The 27,522-nt window shown below is 32.8% G+C and overlaps 1 protein-coding gene across 5 annotated transcripts in view; it reads left to right on the top strand.

Moving 5' to 3' along the window:
- Window positions 1-6,289: 6,289 nt before the first annotated feature.
- LOC148599368 (uncharacterized) overlaps window positions 6,290-27,522 on the top strand; it is a 66,202-nt gene continuing 44,969 nt past the window's right edge. For all 5 annotated transcript variants that reach the window (XR_015917600.1, XR_015917599.1, XM_088557083.1 and 2 more), the window contains exons 1-7: window positions 6,290-6,610; window positions 15,783-15,913; window positions 17,352-17,681; window positions 20,453-20,622; window positions 20,833-21,010; window positions 23,564-23,638; window positions 27,135-27,248. Coding sequence is in view for 3 of the 5 variants with exons in the window: in XM_088557083.1 (XP_088413209.1) it covers window positions 6,441-6,610; window positions 15,783-15,913; window positions 17,352-17,681; window positions 20,453-20,622; window positions 20,833-21,010; window positions 23,564-23,638; window positions 27,135-27,248 (1,168 nt within the window). In the remaining 2 variants the exon portion in view is untranslated. The remainder of the gene's footprint in view (window positions 6,611-15,782; window positions 15,914-17,351; window positions 17,682-20,452; window positions 20,623-20,832; window positions 21,011-23,563; window positions 23,639-27,134; window positions 27,249-27,522) is intronic.

Raw genomic sequence — 27,522 nt, 5'->3', positions numbered from 1 at the left:
CCAGGGTTATCCCATATACACCTTGAACACACAACCCTACTGCTCTGTGGGCAGAGCGCCTCGGCCACCGGTCAAGGTTCTAAGCACTATTTGGTTGCTTTTTACAACAAGCCTGACGCTGCTGCCGTCTATTCTTTTGACACCCGGGTCCGCACGGGGCTAGAATTTGTTTTAAAAAGACAGACAAAACCCCTTTTTAGCTTACTGTACACTGCTATTATCTTAGTAGTTTCCAAAAATGAACTCTTTAATTACAGGCTTCATAGTAAAACGAAAGTAGAGTGCATCGTTATATGTGCCATCCCGCCGAGGCGGATGGCAAACGTTAAAATTTCGAGTACTTAAATTCAAGCTGAAGCTCAATTTTGTGTTAGTTGTCAACATAATAATTCGATAGAATATTTGTTTAGATAATAAATTATTTCCCTAGATGTATTTATATAACCATGACACAAAAAAGGAATATCTTAATCATGAATTAATGACTTCGACCCTGGGCCCTGATTACCTACTTACGGTCGGCTATGCAATACACACGACTGTCAAGAGAATTCACAAGGGGTCTGTGGATACGGTTTTGTAAAATAAATGTAAACACCTTGCACTGACAGTGCGATATACATGTAATTAACGGCCTAATGCACTTCGCATTGTTTCGTATATTCTGCGTACGTGCATAAATCTAAGTGTATGTCTCGAAAATTCAAACAGTCGTTATGCCACTGTTTTCCGTGGTTCGTTTAACATACTTCAAGTAATCAAAAAACTATTTTTTGTACTAAAACGGGTCAGATATGTTTAATTCACATTAATGCTGTGGTCATAAATGTTTGTCCATGGCCAGACTGAAATCAACAATAATCGTTTATATCAACTCTAAATAAATTAATAACTATTCTAGATGTACATGTATCTAAACTTGGATTGTGATTAATATTTGACACAGAATAATATAATATCAAAATCACACTATCACATATTTTCACAAATTCCTGAATGGTTTCAATAACAGTTATCATAGCCAATCCCTTAATTACTTTTTGATGAGTTAAATACTGTGGTAGGAGTTCTACCCACTTAAATATTATGCCAAGCGGCGGTGTTGATTTCCTGGCTCACTCTCATACAAATGTACCCTATGCGGGTCTAAGAGTATTAAACACGCTAAAGTAAGTCAACGTACCGAAGAGTGAAACAAATCTGGATCGGACACCCCCCCTTTTTAATGTAAAATGACCCTCCCCCTGATTTTGCAATGCTTTAAATAAATGAGGTCTTTCACATATCACTGGTTTATTCGGTATACAGTATATTATAACAATTCTTAGAGAAAAGTAGATCAATATTTGACACAAGACATTCTTACTAATAAGTGTGTGATACTTTTATTCTTTTAGTGGTTTCCATGTACCATGGTTTTTGTTCTGCATGCTCGCCAAGGGAACGCTCTTCTAACACTTTAGAATGTATTTTATAGTGCGTGAAACATGTGAATGTTTAGAATAAACAAAGCCGATGTAATTAAATGCGATTAATAGAATTAATTTGGAAATTGAGAGTTTAATAAACATCTTGCATTTATCGCGAAAGTGACTCGATTGGTGTGGTAGCACGTGCGACTTCTTTTATCTGTGCATAGTGTCAGCTAGCAACTTCCATTATTTGCAAACGCATTTCACAGTTTGCAATCTATTATTTAATGACTTAATAAAAAAAACTGTATCAAAAAACAAGTATACGACATAGAATACGGGCATGGTTAATGGGTGTTTACTGGAGCTTTTAATTCTACGAAAATTTTCTTTTGGAATTAGGTAAAATACAACTTTTATGGATATATACAATGTGCATGTACTTCAGTCAGTTTAGATTGCAAGTTGACTGTAAACAGAATTCGGAGGTAGTTCATCCATCTTGTCGCTGGCAAGTTTTTTTTCTATAATTACCTGATAAATTGATTACATGTATTCAAAATGATTTGTTACAGTATATTTTTTTTAAATCAAACGAAGGCATACTGAATTCACGAAATATGAATGAAAATTTATTATAACAACAAAATGTTTACTTAAATATATATATTTTTAAATAAATGTAAATAATTTTAAGAATAAAAATGAAAATAAAAAACAATTTTGATATATATATTTTTTTAAATACACACATTATCTGTTGTCACACCTGCTTGCATCGATAGAAATCAATTCAATTGTAAACGACCGTTTGTGCAACTTATACCCCCATTTAACAAGTGGACTACTCGTCCGTCCGTCTGTCATTTCGCCAATATGGCTTGAATGATTTTTAATTTCGATTCATTGATTGTTGGGATGTAAAGTCCGAGCAGCAATATTTCAGTTATATTCAGACGATGAACATGAAATGGATGATAAAATGAACATGAAATGATGATGAAATAAAAATTGGATGGGACACAAGGGCAGCAGGGTCGACAAATTTAGATTGCCATTAGAAAAAGGGAGGGATGGGTAGGGACGGGCAATTTAGCCTACTCAAAGGTTCCTACTCCTATCGAATACCGCAGCAGGGTTCTTTAACGTGCGATGAACGTGGCATCTTTCCCAACACGGTGCACCACTATGGTTTGCGGTCAGGTTTTCCGTATTACAGCCTCACAACCCCAGCATGTAACACGCCAGGGGTACCCCATTCCACCACCTGGGGCACGCATCCCAGTTGCTCTGTAGGCAGAGAGCCTAGCCCCCCCCCCCCCCGCTAGGTTTCTGAGCACTATTTAAACGCCTTTTACGACAAGCTGATCGCTGCTGTATGCCTATTCTTTTGACACCCGGACCTGCACAGGGCTTTTAAATTTGGTGTTAGGCTTTTCCTACAAAGGGCATACGTTGTAAGTGATTTTGGATTCTCTCCGATATCCTGTTCTGTGAGCCTTTTTCATTATTCACCTTTTTAAATTTTCACTTCTAGGGCTCACAACTGATGAATTGGTTTTAAATTTGGTGGGTGTCTTTATATAGATGGCGCATACATACGATGTCTGGGTTGATGTCTGATATTAACTTCCTGTACAAGTGGCGATATACCTAGCGCGACAACGCATGTAATCTTCATGTTCGAAATGTAATTTAGATCAGACTATCAAATGATATATTTATTAATAAGTATTTATTATTTCGTTCACATGCAAATAATTCACATTTTGTTTTGACCACTGACTTTAGATAGAGTGTTTTTTCGTTTTTTGTTTTTCGTTTTTTTATTATTGGGACTGAAGTCCTGAATTAATACGTTATTCCTTATAGCCAGACTATTATGTTTTTGTTGAGCATTTTCGTAAAAGATGGTTAAATATTTTTTTTACAATCGTATGTTTAAAAATGAGGAGCTGAAATTACAAATACCCGTTATAATGTATTTTTTACTTATTACTTTTTATTTATTTTCAATAATTAATTAATATTATCATATATGATAAAAATACTTCTTTTTTTTATTGTACGCTAATTTATTACTCACGTTAGCCTATTCACGTTCAAATTTTACAAATTACCGCGTCTTTTTTTTGTCGTTAATATTTTAGTGGTATTAGGTCCAAGATTTCAAGATTTTATTGATACACTCAGACACAATTAAGGTAACATGAGGTCAATAATAAATATATAAATACACAATGACAGGAAGAATAAGTTGACAGAAAGTAATACAATAATCATACAAAATATTTGTTAAGTTTGCTTACAAAAGTTGCAATATAAGATAACAATTTTACATGACAAAAAGTTAACATTCCTTTCATCTTATAAACACTGGGATTCACATAATAATACCTTGGTATGTATGTTTGCCTAAGCTGAACAATAGATTCATTATCACAGATAAATAGATAGTGGTACTCATCTCCTATACCATTCCTACACAGAGGACATATCCTCTCATGTCGAGGGGTCCTAGTCCATCTACCCGTTTCGATTGGTAGTTTTAGATTACATGTTCTTAATTTCGTAATATATTTTCTTGTTGACTCCGGCAGCCGTAAGAGGTAATTCTCGATGCCAAAATCTGTTTTAAAAGTTTCATAAAAATCCCCTTTAGATGAATTCACTATATTCGAAAACCAACTCTGAATAAACTGATACCTAAAGCGGTTATACAAAACAGGCTTTAGAGTATTCCATTCAATGTGTAGTTGATTTGCAAATATGTATCCAAGGCCAGTATTGTCAAATAAGGATCTGATGTGGGCAATCCATCTAAAGTTCATGCCTTCGTTAATGTTTAAAGCTAGCATCAACTTGTAAAGAATGCTACTAAGTTTTGTCTCATTCGTTAAAAGTATACACCAGAACGAGACCATTCTCATATTTGCTCGAACATGTAATGGGTGACGTCCAAGTTCTCCATACACCATGGAGTTTGGGGTCGAAGGTCTGAGATTGAGTATCCTTTTACAAAACTGTAGGTGCACTCTTTCAATTATCTCAAGATTCTCGTAACCCCAGACCTCAGATCCATAGAGTAAAATAGGTTCAACCAAGGAGTCAAATAGCTTAAGTTACACATCTACAGGTATACTATGGTTTCTAATTTTTTTGAAAACAAAGATTTTTGTGATTGCTCGACAAGTTTTTTTCTTGCATCGCTAAAATTGCCGTTAAATTTAAAAACAATACCAAGGTATGTCAGCGAATCAACAATATCTAACTCTATACCATTTAGTTCAAATACAGGATTTTTTCTGGATTTACGTTTGCTAAAAATAATAACTTTAGTTTTTGATACATTTACCGAAAGCTTCCATTTAGTACAAAATTCTTGAAAAATATCAAGTGCTTTCTGCATTCCTTCTTCAGATTCAGAAAAAATAACTGTATCATCAGCATATAACAATACAAAAATTTTAATTAAATGGTGAAGTGTGTTTTCAATTTTCTCTTTAATGACTGTCAATTGTAGAACATTAAGATCTTCATAGTACTTTTCTAAGTCATTTAGAAATATTGAAAAAAGAAAAAGGTGAAAGGTTTTCACCTTGTCTAACACCATTGAGACACAGAAAAAAATCAGAAGTCTGGTTGTTAAATGACACACAAGATTTAATATTATCATACATGTTATAGATTATTCGGAAACACTTTCCCTTGATACCATAATTTTGTAACTTTTTCCAAAGACCAACTCGCCATACAGTGTCGAAAGCTTTGCGAAAATCGACAAATGTGCAATATAATTTTTTACCATAAGTCAAATATAATGAAATCAGGGCATGCATAATAAAAATATTATCTGTGGTTGAGTAACCCTTCCTGAAGCCGGATTGACATTTAGAAATAATATCAAACTCACTAGAAAGAAAGTTTAATCTACTGTTGATAATTGATGTAAATTATTTACCTAAGCAGCTAATTAGTGTAATAGCTCGGTAATTATCTGGATCATTTGGATCACCTTTATTCTTGTATATCGGACGAATAATTCCATTTAACAAGGTATCTGGCACAATACCAGAATCAAACACAATATTAAAAGGTTTACAAAAAATAGAGACGAGATGCGGCGAGGAACATTTAAAATATTCATTTACAAATTCGTCGATACCTGAAGCTTTACCATTCTTTAACCCTTTAATTGCTTCATTTACATTCATCTTCAGTTATCTCCCCATTAATTATTACATCAAAAAGATCATTGTCGCATATGTTATCAAGGAAAGCGTCCGAATCATCTTCATCAACAACATCTTCACTGGTATCATTTAATTTCTTAAAGAATTCATATAATTTATCAATATCAATATTAGCATCTTTCTTATTTGAAAAGTTCATATTATTAAGTATTTTCCACATTTCTTTGGGATCAGATTTAGAGGTTTGTCTAAGTTTTGTTGCATTCTGCTCTTGAAAAAGTTCAAAACTTTTGTTCATAGCATTTCGGAACTCTTTTCCTTTTAGATTTAATTCATTTTTGACTTGATCTGATTTATCATGTTTATATTTATCTCTGAGTTTATTAAATTCTTTGCGTTTTCAGCACAAGTTTTATTAAACCATGGTTTTGACTTATTATGATCATTTAATCTCTTTTTAGGAGTGTGTGTCCCAAATGTATTTTTTGCATTATCAACAAAAATATTTTGAAGATCTAAAAACAAATCATCTATAACACCTTTGGTAATGGTTTCTATACAAACGGAGTTGACCTTTTCATCTAATTCTTTAATGCAATCATTTTCATCTGAATTAAGATTATTCACAAACTCTTGACTCTTCACCTGATTCCATTTAATAATTTTTTCCCCTTCACTAACTTTAGCACGATTATCATGTTTGTCAATTTTGGACAAGATAGTAAAGTGTATTCTATTGTGTATGTCAGAGAACATGGGATTAAAATCACATATTTCAAACTCTATAATATATTGGATTAACAATGGGAACATTATTAGATAATCAACAGTGCTAATGTTTTTGCTAGTTGTTTTACCACAAAGTTTATCAGCGTGTAATCTACCATTAACTATAAATAAAGAACACCGTTTACAAAGATCTAATAATTTGTGTCCATATGGATTAATTCTACCTTCATCCTTGTTACATCTTTCAAGAGGAATACCTATATTTTCTAAAATTTTGTGAGTATACATGTTTTCAGTTAAATCATCATCTACAATATGGAGTATTTCTTCTAACAAATTTTCATCAGGTGTAACATAATCTGGAAGTCGGGCGGTTCTTGCATTAAAGTCGCCAACTAGTGGCACATACTTCGATTTTTGTGAAAAATTAATGATGTCATTTTCTAGTTCAATAAAAGAATTTTCAGACGAATAGACCGAATTTTCTGGAGGTATATAAACACAACCAAGATAAACTTTACTCTCAAGGTTTAGATTTAATTCTACCCATTGAACAACATCTGATTCTGAATCAATAAACTTAATAAAGTTAGATAAACACTTTTTGTAAATAATAATAATACTCCCAGATTTACGTTTACACCCTTTCCGATTTTTACAATAAAAAAGATAATCGTTTGGTAAATCTATAGTATCAAGTTCGTCTAGTTTTGTTTCAACAAAAATAAGTACATCATATTTTAATATGAGTTCTGAAAAGTCAGGATTTAACAATTTCGATTTTAATCCACATACATTAAGATATGTAACATTTAGTTTTTTATCGTAACAGTTTAATTCATTGGGATTTAAATGTCCAGTGTTATTATTTACAGATGTTTCGTTGGTATTGATTGTGTCCGAGTGACTGTACTATTTACTCAAGTCGACGTGGGGTCCCTCAGGGGTTGCGCTTTCATATGGTTTGCCATTTATCAAGATTTTGTCATACACCATTTTAGCGTTTACGCCTTGCCTTTTAAGTTGTTTGAGTTCTGGTAATAACGCTCTGCGTCTATTTGCAATTTCTGTTGGGTACTGCTGATTTACGGTGTAGCCTCTTTTTCCTTTAAGGGCCCTTGGTACAGCTCTTAAAACTCGTTCATGATCACTATATTTTGTAAATCTAGCTATGATGTTCCTTGGTTTGTCATCGTTTCGCTGACCCAATCTATGAACATTTTGGAATTGTATGCCTTCCACGTTTTCAATATGAAGTTGTCTTTCTAGAAACTCACGAATTACCACCTCAGTATTTTCATCTTCATTGGTTTGTCTAATTCCACCAAATATCAGGTTATACTTCATAGAGTGACTTTGAAGTTTCAAAAAGTCTTCTCTCAAGTTATAGTTTTTAGCCTCAAGATATTGGTTTTGTCGTTTCAACTCTTGAGTTCTGTCTTCTATTTCATGATGATGCTTTTCCTTTCTTGTAGTAATTTCACCTTGATTTTTCTGAGCCTGCTTTATATTGTCAATCTCACCTCTCATGTTGATGATATTTTCTTCCAGTGCATCAAATCTCCTGGGGATTGAGTCTAGAACATCAAGCTTCTGTAATTTTTCATGTAGGATAGATTCAAGATGTTGCATCTTTTGTGAGATTATATGAATATCTTTAACAATGTTTACAGATTGCATATTATCTAAAGTTGGTGGTGCACATACAGAGTATGTTTTATTTGGATTCAATGATGTCATTTGAGGGATCTGCATGTATTCTTTGTTCACAGTGTTTAGAGGAGGAGGTGGCACTGAGTATAATTATACTGTGGTGGTTGTATAATGTTTTGATTTGGTACAGGTGTACTATGTTGAATATGTGGTTGGACTGGTGTAGATTGAAACACAAGTTGCTGTGGCTGGACAGGGGATCCTGTTATGTTCAAATTAGGAGCTTTATATAAGGTCTCATGAGCTTGGGCTATAACATTTGAGGTCTCATTTTGTTGTTGTTGTATGGAGGCCGCCATATTTGACTTGAATGGTGGTGTCTCCCCTGAGTGGCTAAGATCGTTTTTCTGTCGCTTCTGGTTAGTTTTCGTACTCATTTAAATGTTCAGTTGATGTTCAAATGTTTAAAATACATCAATATCACTCTAAGCACTTATAACTCCTCATAAAACACACAAGAATAGTCTTTTTATGTACAGCGTATACTTCTGTCAACTCACTCATCCGCCATTTTTTTTTCTTCCCGAATTTTAATTGATAGCCTAATTTAATTATTTTATACGGCACAAGTCGGAATTTAACTCGGAACATCGAATTTAATATGTAAATCCGAAAAAAAAATAGGCATTTCTCCTTTAAATTCGGTAAAACGTGAGGGCATTAGGCATTTTTAATGATCAGCGTATAGCAGTGTTGAATCTCAGATCCAATATTTTTTTTTAAATTCTTTTGAGCAAAGGCCAGACATGTTCTTTTTCAACTTAGGGTTGCCAGAATATTTTTACAAAAACTCCCCCTCCCCGCTGAATCGAATGGTCGTCTCTTAAATTATATTCTGTACAAGTTTGTTTCACGACGTTGACTCGTTGTCAACACTAAAACTTCCTATTCTCGTCTGCACAAATCACAACAAATATCGGGAAAAATGACGGGTATGGGGCAATTCCAACTACGAACGGCATTTTTTTTACACGTTTTCATAGAATCTTTACTTGTGTTAAGCTTTTTGTTCAGCAAAAAATGATCGGTGGTTAAGTCACCACATGTTTTCAACAAATGGATACTACTTTATATCGTCCTATGTTAAAGCGCTTTACCGATTAGATTCCGACGCAGACCTCGACGAAGACACCAATATAAACAATAATAAAAACTAAAGATTGCGATTTTGGAGACATAGCCTACAGGTCTCATTATCGTATTAATTTTCCCATAGACTTCTATAGTGAAGTGCATATTTTTAGGATTTTTTAAAAAATATGTAAATTGATTCAATAAAACTTTCACTTATGTAGCATTTCTAAGGACATGTGAAAAAATAATTTCCCGCAAAGAAAATAGGGTGAGTCCATGAAGATCGGACAGAAAAGTAGTCTTGAACTATAAATAGCCGTTTTCCCTACCCTCACTTTCGTTTTGCACTCACCAAACCAACCTTTTCAGTGGAACATTTTTATGATATTATGTTAGATTTTCTTTTAAAAAAGTTCTTCATCTTACAGTGTGATGTTAGCTCTATTTTATAAGTCATTGTTCATATCTTTTGACAAAACACTAGTTTGTCGAGAGGCAAAAAGAAAATGCACTATATTTTTATAGCATCCATGTTTTGACGTACACCCGCTTAGGGATATGCAATACGATACTGGTACCTACAGACAGAACGATCTCAGATATTTATTTACTAGTTTTCCTAATGATTTTTTTTTTGCTTTTATTTTATTCTGCCAGACGTTACCGTAGCCGGGTAAAAGTAATGAAAGCACTGTATTTATAATAATAATTGTCTGTCACATATCTTCAAAGCGCATATCCAATTAAAACTACGAAACTGAATACATGTATAATGAAACCAGTCAATAGGCGTAAATCTTTACCTAGCTCCCCAGTGTAGCCAGTACTATCAAAATTAATTGTCAACTTATAAAGTCAAAAATTATGAGATAAAAAGTTCCAGAAAGGTCTTAAGTAGTAGTCTTTGTAAGAATCATGCAAATTCTGTAAAACCTGATACATTGTACATCCTAAAAAAGGCTACACATTTTTTTGTTATTATGTTACTTAATAGGTCTATATGATAAATTATATAAGCATTCATTCCAATCTGTTTGATCTTAGAGATAATTCACATTGAAAATCCAACAGCTTTTGTTGTATTTTAGTGTCACTTACCAGGGGCTGATCCAAGATTTGAGTTTAGTGGGGGTGTTAATTGAATTTAATGCCATGCACAGCAAGGCAAAAATATTGTGCGGTGAAACTTGTGGTGAAAAATTTTTTCTTATCAATTTAAGGGGGGTGTACACCCAGCACGCCAGTCTTTGGACCTGCACCTGCTTACAGAGTATACTCCCTTAATTTTGAATTCTACAGTACATTCTTTATGATTTTTATTTCCTAAAGACAAGGGTGATATGAAGAGCCACATATCAATTTCTGTTTACTTTTAAACATATTAAAACAAACACAATACAATTGTATCCAAAAAAAATATGTACGCTTTCCAATAAATGAATCACAACTGATTGAATCATATCTGGAGTGCTACTTAAATGTTATTTATAAATCCCAGGTTCAAGGACCAATTTTAAACATGTTCTAGCAATAACAAGTCCTGGATTGCAGAGTGGGGGGGTACATGTTTATGTACATAATGATAGGGGTGTCAGTCCTTCTGTCCATACTTCCTTCCTTCTGTTACAGAAAGTTGGACTCATCCATTAATCCTCCTACACCACTGAATAGAATATGTATGAATTTTCACAGAATCTTTATTACATGTACATATATATTCACCTCCTACTTTAGGTTTGAAATAACATATATGTTGTGAAGTGGCTCAAATTAAAAGTACATTGTAAATAAGAATATTGTATAAGTAAACAAAAGCCACTTTTAAAAGGTAAAAAGGAATTACATGTAAATAAAATACATGTATCGATAAAATGTAAAAAAAAAAAAAAAAACAAAGAATATGGGCTACAATTGTTGGCCTTATGGTCTTTGTCAGGGCCATTTGCAATGCAGGACATACCCTGACAAGTTTGTCGGTCAGGTACATTTTGAACAGTACATGTATTCCGAAGTCAGACTGGCTCTATCCACAATTGCTACAAATGTACCAACATTCATTGATTATAGACTAACAGCTAACAAAATTCCTGTAAGGTTCGGTTGTGTGAGATCCACAAGTCATACATGTACATGCACATACATGCAACTACAGTATATGCTTACGATTTTTGACTGATTGATTGATTGATTGTTGGAGTTTAACGCCCGAGCAGCAATATTTCAGTTATATTTAGGTGATGAACATGAGGTGGATGATAAAATGAACATGAAATGAAATGAAAAATGAGATGGGAGACAAGGATAATGGGGTCAACAAATTTTGATTGCCACTGGAAATAGGGAGAGGTGGGTAGGGTCAGGCAATTTAGCCTTCTGTGGCGGAGCCCTATGGTTCCTACTCCAGGAAAATACCACAGTAGGGTTCTTTAACGTGCGGGGATTTTTGAAATTTTTGTCCATTTTTCACCAATATAATGTCAAATTACCGTTGATTATCAAATGACTATGGCCAAGCTTCAATGTCAAGACGCTCATACCAACCTATTATATTTTTTCCACACCACACTCTACATATGATGCTTTTATTTCAATAATTTCTAAATGGTCAATTTCTTCTTGGATCAATAATGTTTCTAGTATATTTCACAGTTAAAGTGACAGCCCTGTGTACAATGTACCCCTTCTGTTTGCTAATCCCACTGTCTCAAAAGTTGAGATCAATATTGTTTAAGTATTGTAACTGACTTTACAATGAATGTCCTAGATCTTGACCTTGTAACAGTTTTGCTTACCTTGAGGCATGACTATCAATAAACTTTCATTCTGCTATTCACATTTTGTTTCATCATATTGGTGAAATGTTATATCTTGCTGAATAAAACTGAATTCAAGATCCCGTCACTGGATTCATTACGGATACATGTATATATTACAAGTCCATATCGGCGCCAACGTGATCGGCACACGCTTTATGATAATAAACAGACGTTTCTTTACTGCATGATATTTCCTTCGAATAAGACTTATCACAATTATAATAACATCTTAAACTTCAAACACACAGTGTGGGATTTACCCCTTTCTCATCTGTACTCATCATGTGCACATGGAGATCAGATCCAACAACACCATTATTTAAATATAAACAACTTAAATTAGGTCCAGCTGATCCGTTCATTTCTTATATATGACGTCAATGAATGCTATATCTCAATCCAGTTCATCCCACTAACTTTTTGGGGTCACGAGGTACATAGTGCAGCTTACGGGCTTGTTGTGCATGAACATAAAATAGGTGCCGTAAGCTGGCCCCGTATATAGGTTTTAGCAGTAAGCTGGCCTCTAGAAAGCCAGTTTACTGGCAAAAAACAGTTATGTCTTCCAAAAAGTGCAAATTTAATACAATCAAATACATAATCGTTAAATAACACAAAATAATGTTAAAGTAGTTAATTTAAGCAATATATAGCGTAAAATAACAACAAAATATCGATTTTCGTAAAAGACCAGTTAATGGACATTTGTAAGCAAGGCCAGTTTACGGGCTTATTGTGCGTATATATGTAAACTATGAAATAATTTTTCAATTGAAATCAGTCTTTCAAACTATGTATCACATTTTGCATGATTCTTAGCTCGAATATTGCTTACATCAATTAAAAGAAGAGAGAAGTAATTAGTAACCAATTAGTTTGTTTCATTTACTTCAGCTTTTCATGTTTAATCTTTTATTATTTTGCCAATGACAATATTCTCATAGCTTTTAAAACTGACATTCAGAGAAACATTTTATCATAAATGGATTCGGTGAATAATTTAAAGTTACATTTTGAAATGATAAGATGATAATGTCTAGATTGTCTGTAAGTTGGTATACCATAAAAAAATTACCCTTAATTTATTTGCAGCAGAAAGAATATTGGCAAAACAAGTGATCAGTTTGCTAGGGTTTGACAACATTTGTTTACTTTAAAAGGGACACTTTTTCAACAAATTATCGACGTTCTGATAGCCCAGTAATTGTGCACGCCAATCTACTAGTCGATATGTTTCTATCATAAATAACATGAATCAATAAAATTACCGAACAATTTTGCGATCCATAATCACGGCAAGTCCAAAATAAACATGACAGAATAAATATTACACCGCCGGAACGGCTGGTACAACAAAGGTCCTGACTTGAAGCTGGGATTTCAAACGAAATGGTGGCCTAAATCTAAGTTTTACAGCGCGTCAAACCTCCCCCTCTTCTATTGCAGCGTGAAAATACCGGTGGTGATTAATCAGCATTTGCATGCTATAGTGTCTTAATTGGTAAATCAGTAGTCATATAAGCATACAGAATAATTGAAAAAAATCTGAGTATCTTTCAACCAAGGACTGATATTGTAAATAATAAAAAATCTGGAAGTAAACATATATTTATTCGATGACACATGCATATGTTTTATATATATAAACAATAAAAACAAATGAGAAAAAAGGATGAATTATAACATTTAGTTAAATATCTCTTCTCATTTGCTATTAATATGTCATACTTCATACTTCAAATGTCAGTTGGAATCCAAAATCTGTTTTCTACTATGAAAGATTATGGTAATTTATCTGCAAACAATTGTTTCAAGGGGAGAAAAGTATTGACGATCTACTGCCTTTTAGTGGTACAAGCGAATAGCCAGTTGCCTATAAGGGATCTGATTGGATAATTGAAACAATACATCCAGAAAGTGGAAACAATTACGAGGTTCTTTTGGAATAGATTCCTAACGGACTAAGTTTGCATTTTGAAGCTAGAATTATTAACTTATTTCAAGACAGACTTTAAGACAGAGATGAGGTATCGGAACAGTTAAAACTTTTTTTTGCTATGCATTGCTATTTGGACTTAAAACCAGGTAATTACAATTAAACATTTACAATAAGGTTTGCATTTTGAAGCTAGAATTATTAACTGATTTGAGATAAACTTTAACAGAGAGGTTAGGTATTAAAACAGTTAAAATGTTGGTGATATATACATTGCTAGTTCGACTTAAAACCAGGTAATAAAACATTTACAACGTAATGCATATTCAAGCATACTTTATACATCCTACCATATCAAGTCTCATAAAATCTTTAAAAAAATATAACAGAGGTAAGACATGTTTGATCCAGAAACAACTCGGATTTAATAATTACAAACTACTGCCAACATATATGTCACCAGTTTTTCAATTAATACATACACCATCGACTATCGATATGTTCTGGTACCTCTCATGATTGTAATAAGTCATGGATACAGGGTTGTTTGAAAATTCAATATTGATAATATTTAGGCGAAACCGTGAAAATGTTAACGGAAAAATTAAACTAAAAATGGAACTGTCAGATCTCTATGATTCAGGCAGACATTTTTAGAAATAAATGGGACTTTATAAACCGACTCTAACAATAACCGAACAGTTATCAATAAGAAATGTTTGCTTATGGACATATATGTAGCCCTAGGTCTTCAACCAATATGAACTTCCAGACCGATTCGAACAATACTGTAAGAAAGTTGTATCCATAGTTCATTTTGTGACATACACAAACAAATGGGTAAGGGGTTTGAAAAGTTTTAGCGGAACAGACTGGCATAAGATTTTTTAAGTTTAAGCAAAAAAACATGTTTTATCATAAGGTCCTTTTGTCCTGTAAAGGACCCCTTTAATAATCATACGTTTATTTCTTTCTATGAAAGTGTTTAAGTTTAATGCTAAAAGCCAAGAATTTGTCTATTTGATTTTTGTTCTTTGATGGGCAATAACTCAAATAAAGAGTTATTATACAACAAGGTTTCTATCGGAACTTTTGTAAGCTTATTCATAAAGAATATTTCAACGATTGAGGGTTTCTTTCTATGTATTTTGGTTTTGCGCTAAAATCTTCAAAATTTACCATTTCTTGAAATTAAAGAGCACGAACTCCAAACTGTCGTCGTCAAACAACTTTAACAAAAATTGAGAATTCTGTAGATCTCTTCCAGCTGAAGACATTTTTAGATATTTGTATCAAAAGATAATTAAATGAAGTATTTTGAAAGAAGCGTTTATAAATTTGGAAAGGAATACGTATAATGTAAACACATTATATTCATATCATCCCTGTCAATAAAAACAAAACGTCGCTGTAAATCCTTCATATTTGATACAAACGTTTGGTAAGAAATCATTTCCAGGGCTTCCAGTTACTGTACATTTTTTGAAAATTTAAGTGTAAGTAAATCAGAAACATGCATGTCAAAAACCCACTGATCTGAGAATATAATTTCACTCAAGGATGCCTTCTGTTTTGAAAAGATCATTATTTGATCTCTGCATCACTGGCTTTACTCAGAAATATTTCAATAGAATGTTAGAAAAATGAGGTATCTGCCCTTGATATGTACATTTTCAGTCAATTCAGCGCATAGTGGAATATCTTGTCTTTTTTTCCTTGATTCTGATGGTGCAAACAGTCAAATATATCTCTTTTTTTTTCAAAATGGTGGTTTTTTCATGTTCCATCCACTGCCTGATTTTTACAGAGACGAACACTGATTTTAATTTTGATACCGTGTTTATTAAGGAGTGTGTTTGTGCCCCTTCTACTCTTACTGGGTAACGTAATTCAATCACTTTTTTTTCAGCAAAAATAATCCAAACATCTATTTGACTAAGATGTTAATATCTCAAATTTGGATGCTTTTCATATTGATGTACTTTGGGACATTTTTAGTTTCCATAAACGCTTTCAGTATTCCCATGGATCCTGAAACAGGTAACGAAATTTAATATTGCAGTTATTTATGTTTTTAATTCATTATACTATCCTTGACACTAGGCTATCATGTACCAATTTATCAACAGATATGTGGAATTCAAACTTCCATAGAAAATAAAGTACCTAAATTAGGTAAAGATCCAATTCATGTAATTTAGTTATGATGAATTGTGAATGGTACAATGAGATTAAGTTTCATAACTTTCCTTTCTTGGATGCTTATATAAAATAACATATACACTTAGTCTTAAATTAAGGTCAACAACATTTACATCAGAAGTGTCGTTCTTGTTTTCTTTGTTATGTTACAAATATGTTTTTACAAGTTTCTTTACATCAAAAAGCGCTTTGGAGCAACATGGATATAAATGTAATGACTTTATGACAACACATATAATAACATATTTAAACATGCATTCAACCGGTGTATCTGGTTCATGCTTCCAGTTTTAAAGGGAAATTCCAGTTGCCCATTTACTTTTTTTTTGTGTGTATAGTTTTGGTTATTTTATGTTTTTTTTTTTTGTTGTGTAGGTCGGTTTTCCATGTCTGGTCTTTGTTTCTGGCTTGCATTCGTTGATTTTTGCTAGAATCGTGGTTCCTTACATTACTTTTTTTTCAATCACACAGACCTAAAGTAAATTACCCAATCGCATCAAATTGTAAAAATATTTATAAAATCCATTTACTAAGGTTTCCGGAATTATATAAACTTGAATTTCTTACAGGTTAGTGAAATAATAATAGACATGCCTCAAAAAAGAAATTGTATCAAAATGACTGAAACATCGGAACAATTTTATTCAACGGGTCATAATTTTCCTTTCCTCGTTTGTCTACCCCGGACTTGACTTTTTATGAGCAACTCGGCGAGTTTTTCTAGAAAAGCAGAGAACGCTTACCCTACCGGTGCATCTGATCCATGCTCCCAGTTTTTAGTGGACTCCGAGTTGCTCATTTACTTTTGTTACTTTGTATGTATGATTTTAGTTACTTTATGTTCTTTGTTGTGTATGTCTGTTTTCCATGTCTGGTCTTTGTACCTGGATTACATTCTTTTGATTACCGCTATAACCTTGGTTCCCTTGATTACTCTCTGACTACAAAGACTGACCAGAAAAAAAAACGCACTAAAAATTGTGTACCGCCTGAAATCTGCAATACATGTATATATCTGACGAATCAAATTAAGTACAAATATCTGCTATGTCATTTACTTAAAAGAATTGTACATTCTGCATGAGATAACACAAACAATTTGTCAAACGAATACAAAACAAAAAAAAGACAATACCACATACTTATGATATACTCTTGTTTATTTTCTCACTATTAATTACTTGTTTTACATATTTGTTTTGATGACATTCTTGAATGTATCAGTTTAAGATGTTTTTTTTTAACATTTTCATTTTTTTTCATATATATATATCAGACATACCTAACCAATCAGCTTGGCCCCTAGGAAAATATGCACTTCCTGCAAGTATGTTTGGTTGTCCCGAGACGGGTTGGATAATACAATACATCAACCTTAGTCTTCCGACTGACGACATTTACTGGACAACTACTTACGTTTTGTTTCGATGTAAAGGAGATCATTGTTTAGCTGAATTCAACAACACAAGCTTTTTACAGATCTTAGGTCCATATTCTACCAGGTCATTCCAAATTAATTTTTGCGGCAGAAACGATACAAACCAAAACTCGCCCTGGCCAGTTGGGAACTACTGTTTGTTTGGAACAGAGAATCAATGCCCAAAAGGTATTAGTATTATTAACATTATTATAAAGTATATATAATTATGCAAATGAATGTGTAACGGGAGTCTTCTGTATGTGCACGTTTTACAGTGTAAATGGCCAGTTAACACTTTGAAATGTTCGATAGGTAGAAAGATTTCTTTGATAGTGTACGGTGTTTAATGTGTTCTAGCTTACTGATCATTGAATGTCTCAATATCAACTACTTATATGCTGACTTGGTAATCTCCAACGCTTAACAACTTCAAAATTACCTGGTGTGATAATGCAACTGGAAATGACTTGTCTTAACTCCCTGAACGTTTATTTGCCATTCCATATTTTAGTTAGAATTACATAATTATCCTACATAATAATACCTATATAAACTGTCCCGTACTACCAAACATCGTGTATTAAGTTTCAGCCCTAGATTAATCCTACGAGAAGGAATGAGCCGGCTAGCAAAAGCTATATTTTTATATAGCCTAGCTGGTCGAGTGGTCTAGGGCGCTGGACTTTGTGCAGGTGATGTTCTCATAGATGTCACAGTGGGACAAGTTCGAGTACCGCTGAGGGAACGACCAAAAATTTGCATCGCAAATTTGACAGTTCTAACATCGTTGGGAATTTTTCAAACCCTTACATACATATATGTTATTTTGTTGTCAGTTTTATTGGTTGAAGGCGCATTGGAGGCGATACCCATATGTATTAATCGTCTTAAAGTATATCTGTATTTGGTATTTGTTCAATACTGTATCCTTACTTAAAGTGCATTAATAAATATCAATCCTGTAAAGGAAACATACACTTATTAGTCAGAGTATGCTCTGATTTTACATAATCCGTGAAATATTATGTCCAAACTACATTGAACATTTAAACAAATCATCATGTTCAACCATCTGTCAGGTAGATTGTTGAAAAATTCAAAAGTATAATCTTTGGGTTTTTTTTGTTTTTTTGTTTTTTTTGTTTTTTGTTTTTGTTTTTTGTTTTGTTTTTTTTTTTCGGATATTTTATTGAGTAATATCTTTGGGTTTTTCATTGGTTTCAATGGAAATCGAATGTGTGTCTAGAAATTTGATATAATTTTTTTTAAATACAGTCCCTTTATGGACATACATGTATATACCAATTTTTGGAAAATCTGACACTTACAATTTTCCAGCATGTATTTACCCCTTTGATGCCTAGAGATAACTACTTTTAAAAGTTAAGGTTACCTGAATATCAAATAAGGTTTTAATAACTCTTTGTAAGAGCATATTATGTACTGAACGAATTTCGTGTCGATAAATTTTATTGTGGACACTTTTACAAATCTACAACTGAAGTCTTCAAATTCGCTAATTGTCAAATATTCTATGCCACTGATTTTGTCACTGAAATGACACGAATGGGATATGCTCTGAAATCGGATGACTTCCGCAAGAATGTTGGTGCTCTCTATATGATTACTCTTTCGTAACCGTGAAGACCCGAATGTTTTGCAATCGAAACACACGGTCCCCAGGAAGCGTGGGTAATGTTTTCATTCCACAAGTTCTTGTCAAATTTTTAAATCGCTTATGATATTGACCAGGGAGCCAGATTGCATATCGGCGGAACCCTGATAATGCTAACCGATATTTTTATCTATTAATGTAAACTTTCCGTTCTCATGCAAGCAAAAAAAACCCGTTGAACACATGTGTATGACATTTAAGAGGTACATTGTGATCTCTTTTAAAGCTTGAATTATGAATATATGACTGTAAACACGGCACCAATCAGCAGTTTAATGTATAGCAGTAATATATAATTATGCAAATCACACGTGCATGTATTAATATCACTCTTAAGTCTTTATTTGATATATCCTTTAATAACAGCAAACAAGAACAACTCTCATCACTTCGTTGTACTAGGTTAAACCTAGGGGTCGCATCAAAATGCACAAAGAGGTCCCACCACAGGGTTGGGAAATATATTCTGAATCCGCCATTGAATTCAAAAATCGAATAATGTTGAAATTTGGCCATTTTAAATGCATTAGCCATTTTAAAATTCAAAAATGATTGCACATCCTCTAAAGATGATTGATGTTTGGGCCAAGTTTGGTTTGAACGGAATGAACAGTCTCTAAGAAATTGTCAGGGTATCTTTACATTCAGAGGAATAATAATAATAATAATAATAATAAACAGAGCAAAACAATACTTCGTTTTGGAGACTTAATACATGTACATGTACAAGTGATGTTTGTTCATGTACATGATTGTAGTATGTTAGTTCATCAAACTTCTTGTCAGTCTGGCTGGCTAAATCTGTTCTGAGTGAAAAATATCGAAGTTTTTCAACAATTGGCATCCTAAAATGGTTTCACTAATACATTACACATCATTGCTTAATGTTTCATTTATAAGTCCCTATGTATGAAAATGTATTTAAAGGAAATTTATTCAAAGACCTAAGTTTGGGCTGTCATGCTGGCATTTGATATATATGATGCAAAATACAAAGGAGCATCGAAATTGTAAACCTCAAAGAACCCCCTTTTTTCCTCTCCACCATCCCCCTTTTTTCTCAAAAATAAATTTAATTGATCTAAAGATATAAAACAAGTTTAGCTAGTGAATTATAAGGCATTTTCATGAGCGTCATCATTTAGTTAATAATTGGTAATTTGTAATAATTGCATGGCAGGTCCTGTCAGCCAATGAATTTTACAGTTTGTCAGTAAAACTTGCAATTGAAAATGCCTGTTCTATTTAAATTTAATATAAATAACACATGTATTTACAAAAGGCTTTAAAGAGAGTATCATGGCAATCAAAGGACAGAATGTCGAGGCAAGAGGATTCATGAATGGTGTCAACAATACTGGAGACATTTTTGTTCCGTTTTGCTGTCAAGATAATGCTAGAAACCTGTCTTTGGACACACTGCCTAATGACTTCCCATTTGTTCTAATTAAAGTAAGTATACACATTTTCATGTGCTTAAATAAACTCTGTACATGTACATTTAGTAAATGAGGTATTGTAAACATAAATAATGAAAACTTCTTTAAAGTCTTCCACAAGATTAAACACATAATGTGTTACATGTCTTACAAAATTATTTTTTGTGCAATTAAGTACTAATCTTTTCTTTCCCGTTTTATATTAGTAACTCTTTTTATGAAGGGATCAAGTTATCAGCCGTGCCCGCGAATGAAAAGTATGACTGTCCATGAGGAAACCATATATTTACCGAAAAATATTGCATCATTGTCAGGATCTTTACCTGAACTTTTGATGACAAATACTCATCTTGGTTTAACATTTTGCTACTACCAACCAAACAGTACACAAGAACAAGAAAGTAAGTGCATAAAAATAAATACAATACACCTAACCTCAAATCATTAATATAACGAATGAAACAATTCGTAGGCTTAATTAATTCCAAGAAATTTAGCGTTCTTGTATAATAAATACCTATGTTCATACAGACTTCACAAGGCCACAGCCGATTGCCAAGTTTTTTCAATTGTCTACCTTGATTGTCTGATGTAAATAAGACATTTACTCACTATACAAAGTTAAACAAATGCAAAGTTTGTCTTCAAGGACTTCAAGGCTAAACCACCTGACTGTTCGTGTATAAACTCTCCATTCAAATATAGTCCTTCCGATCACGACATTACGGGAGATTTAAACATCAACAAAAACGAATTTCTCCGTAAGGTCATTTTTAAAGGTCCCAAGTAACGTGAATTATTCCCTATAATTTGAAATTATAACTTAATAATTTTAAAGTTTTTATGGGTGCCTTGAAGGGCTTTGCAAGAAAATGGGTATAACGACAACAAGAAGAAATTGATTTACTGTCCGCGTGGTAAAGGCTTGTGAGGTCTTTTAATATGAATACTTTGTATGTATGATTTTAGTTACTTTATGTTCTTTGTTGTGTATGTCTGTTTTCCATGTCTGGTCTTTGTACCTGGATTACATTCTTTTGATTACTGCTATAACCTTGGTTCCCTTGATTGCTCTTTCAAATTTGTAGTTTTGGTAGAGATTGTAAAATCCATATTATCTTCCAACCATACAGAAGAAAATATTTTTAAAATGCTGCAATTTTTTTATCGACAGCATATTTGTCCAGTGTGATGGACGCGTTTTTCAACAAACGGTCGGCATTCTATTGGGAGACTTTAATGAGGCTGACTTTATAACTGATCTGATTCGTTTTGCTTGATCCTTTAATCACAGTTTCTGCTATACGGTTGACGTATTATAATTTGATACATCGCATCTACCCCAAAAGAACTTGTGATAAAGAATACTACAGACACTGTGACGTCTCATATCATGACCTACTCTTGAGATCGATGGTAAAGGAAAACTAATGAACAAAAATTTATGACAAACGTGATGACTTTTCATTCAGTATTGTGGCAATATCCTTTCAGCACCTACGTATAGAGTTTTCATATCACAACTCATACGTTGTGCGTTTTACCTTGTGTGTACTAATTTGGTAATTTTATGTTCTTTATTGTAAGTGTTTGTTTTCCATGTCTGGTCTTTGTCCCTGGATTATATTCTTTTGATTTCCGCTAGAATCTTGGTTCACTTGATAATTCATAAGCAGCTGCGTATAGCGTTTTCTTATCACTAGTTTTGTCAGTTCTTGCCGTAAGGACTTTTGTACCGCGCGAGACTTCTTACAACAGGAACAGGGTTATGTTGCTGCAAGATCGAACTCATCATGAACTCGTGGATTATTACAATGTATCCATCTGAACAATGAGAACTGATTTCTTCAATGTGTAATAGTTTTCTTTTCCCTTTCCGTCTACCCTTGACTTAACTTTTAATTAGCAACACGTTGGGTGTTTCTAGAAAAGCAGACGATGCTTATCCAACCGGTGCACCAAGTTGTAAGTGGAGTCCGTGTTACACATTAATTTTGTTACTTTTTATGTATAGTAATGTCAAGAATATAAAATAGCTGCCGACGTAATCATGTTAGTGAAAAAGTAATTAAATGAATGCTATGATAATATTATTTTCTTGCAAAGAACATTAGTGACAAATATTTAATGCGTGCTTCCTACATTAACAATTTTACTCCATATTCAGGCATAATGGTGCATATATTTACATTATTATGAATGACTTGAAAAAGAATGGAAAATTGCATTCACACATACTACTTGTCAGCTGATGCTTTGGCAAGACCAATTCTTGCTTCAAACATTATTTAAGTACTTAAAAAATCTGTGTTTTTATTCTTCGTGTGCTAAATCTTTCTTTCTGGTTCTTAGAGAAGAACTTAAAACACTTTTATATAAAGGTTATTTCTATGAGCCACTGATAAAGAAAACATATTGTTTCAACTACACTTTACATGTATTGCAATGAATAGAAATTTGGTGATCAAGATAACGTTTAGCTTAGCACTCATTAAAATTTTGTTAACTTCTCAATGTTAAAGTGAAAACAAAGTTCGGAATAATGATGGCAAGTTCTACGGTTTGTATTGGGAACCGGGGATTAAGGTATTTTGGAAATATTATATGATGACTATGAGTAGTGTATTCTACATCGCAGATTGATAATTTTGATATATTTGTGAACGATCTTGCAAGAAGGTAATAACTCTTTAGTAGACAGACAGAATTAAATTAAATGTAGTTATCTCATTAGCTTTTTCTTCATTCTCTTCGTTTTTACAACTCTCAAAGATAACACATACCATTATTTCAAGTTTGTATTTGTTAGTGTCATTCTTTTCTGCATTTTTTATCTTTCATGTCGTTTTAATTGTTTTAAATAGATTTCTTTATAACTGTATTACACGTGTTACACAAGTTACATTTTAGGGGGGTGGGGCAACAGTGCTGTATATTGGGATTGTGTTTTGCAGGTTTCGAAAACTTTGAAATATACAGCTTCGAAAAACCTATTTATACCGCACCTAACCTAAAATTGTATGGCACCGGTAAGTATTTACAGTTTTTTTCATGTATTTGTTAAACATTTAAGTACATTGTGAAAGGGAACACTGGCATAAACTATTTACTACAACATTATTTTTTAGAGGAAATAGTAATATATAAGCGTGTGATTAAAATTGTTTTCTAATATTAGTGCAACGTCAAACAATATAATACATGATATATCTACTCGATTCAGATGCAAAAATATTGTTTTGTCAGAGAAAAAAGAAATAATGCATGTAAGATATGGTGTAGTAATTATTTATAAACTGTTTGACCTTTATATTCGTATCTTTTGTAAGATTAACATGTTCGCTCAAGTGGTACAAACAAACACATTTAGTAATATTATATTGTACATTATTGTTTGCTGATTAGGTTTGGTCATTTACATGTAATAACAGTGAAAAGCGTCTCAAAAACTAGTTTCTAACTATTATTGTAAATTTAATTCTGATTAGGGACAAATGAATATCTTAAAATGAGTCTGTTATAAACTCCTTTCAATAATGGTGACTTCCCATACGATATAAGAACAGAATAAAATTGAATTATAACTTCTTAAACTTAAGATGCTTTATGAGTAAGTCAGGGTTGTGACTCATGTTAGATCAATAATTCATGAATAATATGAGTTAGGCACAGCCTACAACCGAGCATGGCTTTAAGTTGGTAAAGGCATTGAAAAAGGGAAAATTGCTTAAAGGTGGTAGATAGGATAGGTAAACGGTTTCCCTTATTAGTTCAGCGTAGCGGACCTAGATACTTTTTTTCAGGTTGTGGAATGATATATTTTAATTTTAGATCAATTTCTAGACTACTTCCACTTTGAATTTACTTCCTTGACCCATTTATGCCGGCCTGTGGGTCGGTTTTATACCTATTCCGGTTTGACTGACCGTTTATCGTAAGCCTTGCATGCAATACTCGGTATTTCTTGCAAAATGTTTTTATGAAAGAGAGTAATCATTAAAAAACATACATTAATTATTTTAACTTGTTCAATTAAAAGAAATCATCTTTAGACTTATACCTTTCTACTATTTTAAGGCATGTTTACAAAGGAAAAGCAGGAAAAAGGGAGATAATTCATAAACAATTACAAATTAAAAATGTTCACCAATCAAATTGGTAGTACAAGTTTAACTAAGTGGTATTTCAAATAATTTAAATTCACCATTTTAAATGAACATTTAAAAAGCAAATTCAATCACAATTTGGAACCCATCATGTGCCACCCACCCTTATTCATTATTTTATTGAGTTGTAATTTACACCTTAATTTTTAAATACAAAACACCATTTCTTGAATATGAATATGCAGGAAAAAGGGAGATAATTCATAAACAATTACAAATTAAAAATGTTCACCAATCAAATTGGTAGTACAAGTTTAACTAAGTGGTATTTCAAATAATTTAAATTCACCATTTTAAATGAACATTTAAAAAGCAAATTCAATCACAATTTGGAACCCATCATGTGCCACCCACCCTTATTCATTATTTTATTGAGTTGTAATTTACACCTTAATTTTTAAATACAAAACACCATTTCTTGAATATGAATATGCGTTATTTAATACTATTTTGTAATTTATGATATTACATGACTTTCCTTGCAATTTACACGCTTAGAATCTTAATGACGAAACGTTTCGTTTTGTCGTTTCGTTTCTGTTTTCTGTTTATGCCTGGTCTGATTACTTCTTTAGATGTGTGCAATTTTATTTCTTTTATTCTAAAAAAATATGAACGAAATTTAACAGTTATAAATAAATTCATTTTCAATAAACGTCTCTTGGGTATTTTATGCTGTCAATTCAAATCAGCATTATAGACGGTACACCTAGATACATTAATGTAGTTTTTTTTTGTAGAGATTCCTCATACTTTGTAAAAAAATAATTCAAAACTATCTTCTAAATATACCGAAGATGATGTTTTCAAAATGCTAGAATTTTTGATCGACAACATATATGTCCAGTTTGGTGGACGCGTTTTTTAACAAAAGGTAGGCTTTCCAATGAGAACAAATTGTGCTCATCTACTTGCTGACCTATTCCTTCACTCTTTTGAGCCTAACTTTATAGCTGATCTGATCCGAAGGAAAGACCATCGTCTCGCTAGATCTTTTAAAGGACACTACAGACTGTGAAGTCAGCCTCGTATCTTCACCTACACTTAAAGATCGATGATAAAGGAAAACTATTGACCAAATTTTACGACAAACGTGATGACTTTACATTCAGTATTGTCAAAATTCTTTTCACCTGTGACATCATCCTTTCAGCACATGCGTCAAATCACAACCCATACGTTTTGCCTGAGCTGGACGTTAAACGTACGCAAAAATTTTGTATTGCGCTAGATTCTTAAAATTAGGCTTCTGGAATAGGGTTATATTGCTACAAGATTGATGTCATCATTACAGAAGTTTTATGGTCGTCATCATGAACTCGTACATCGTTACGTGTATCCATCTGCATCATAAAAACTGATTTATTCAACGTGTCATAGTTTTCTTTTTGCTCTTTCATTCACCCCGAAATTGACTTTATATGAGCAACTTGGCAGTTGTTTCTAGAAAAGCAGAGTTTGTTTGTTGTTTGTTGGGGTTTAACGTCCGAGCAGCAATATTTCAGCTATATTCAGACGAAGAAAAGCAGAGCAAGCACGCTATCCTTACCAGTGCACCTGATCCATGCTCCCAGTTTTATTGGAGTCCGTGTTGCTAATTCTGTTGCTTTGTATATATTATTTCGAAGTGTTACGCTTTCGTTCTAACAAACAATGCTATTAATTATGCGAGTTTTGTGTAACAAACATGTGAACTTAAATGACCAAAAATTTCCAAGTCGGTATTATTAAAATATTTTGCAAGGTTTTGAAAGTCAACCCTTAAAAAGTGTTTAAGATAAAAAAAAATTCATTTCAAAATTTGAGAGAAACCTACTCATGTATTAAAGCACTACAAAGTTGGACAACCGGAAGCCACCGCGAAGGAAAATATCTAGAATATGCTGAGAAATATTGTTTTCAACATTATGTGTCGGAGTTTGGTTTTCGCAAGTTCAGAAATTGTAAATGGATTAATTAAGACAAAAGTAATGATCTTGCCATGCCCATAACACATAACAGCAAGGAATAACACTGTCTTAGAGGTCATTTTCTAAAAAAAATAATTGAAAATTATTGAGAAAATCCAACAATGCAGAGATCAAATACAGAAAGCATCATATGATGTTTAAATTCAGTAGCATATATGTGCCTTCTTTTGAATTTCCACAAGATCGATTCACACTTCTAACTGGTTAAATGACCGGCATTACTCAATTATCTGAAAAAAATACAATGTCATTACAAAAATGTACGGGAAACCAACCAAATCCTTTGAATAAAAACACCAGGCTACAAATTTTACCTTGTTTGTACAAATGAAAATAAAAAAAAAACTACCAAAGACAAAATTAACATTTTTTAATATTTGTTTTATTAGTTGTTTACGACTTCGGTCTTACGAGATTTCGTCTATACAGTGTGCATAGACCATGGATTCAGATAGACCTACAACAGTTTGTAAAAGTTTATGGGGTTTCCAGCAATTGGTATTGTATGTACTATTGAAATACAATACAATTCTCAATAATAATCACAAAAACTTTAACATTAATCGGAGTTTACTGCATATTAAGAATAATAGGATAATTTATTGGAAAAACTGGATAAAAATATGATAATCTTAATTCGCTTTCTTATTATTCACGATAACCAATATGTTATCACATTTAATATATAAATTTTCGCCATTTTTGGTTGCTATTTTCAACATAGATTTTAAAATTTGTGAACGGCGGATTGATATTTGTGTCGTGGCGTTTTGTGAC

Source organism: Perna viridis, chromosome 13, assembly GCF_037379345.1.
Source record: "Perna viridis isolate PV_CMFRI_1.1 ecotype Kerala chromosome 13, ASM3737934v1, whole genome shotgun sequence".
In the NCBI taxonomy this organism is placed as follows: domain Eukaryota; kingdom Metazoa; phylum Mollusca; class Bivalvia; order Mytilida; family Mytilidae; genus Perna; species Perna viridis.
The sequence above is the reverse complement of the archived record's forward strand: the minus strand, read 5'-3'. Positions and strand labels throughout refer to the sequence as shown.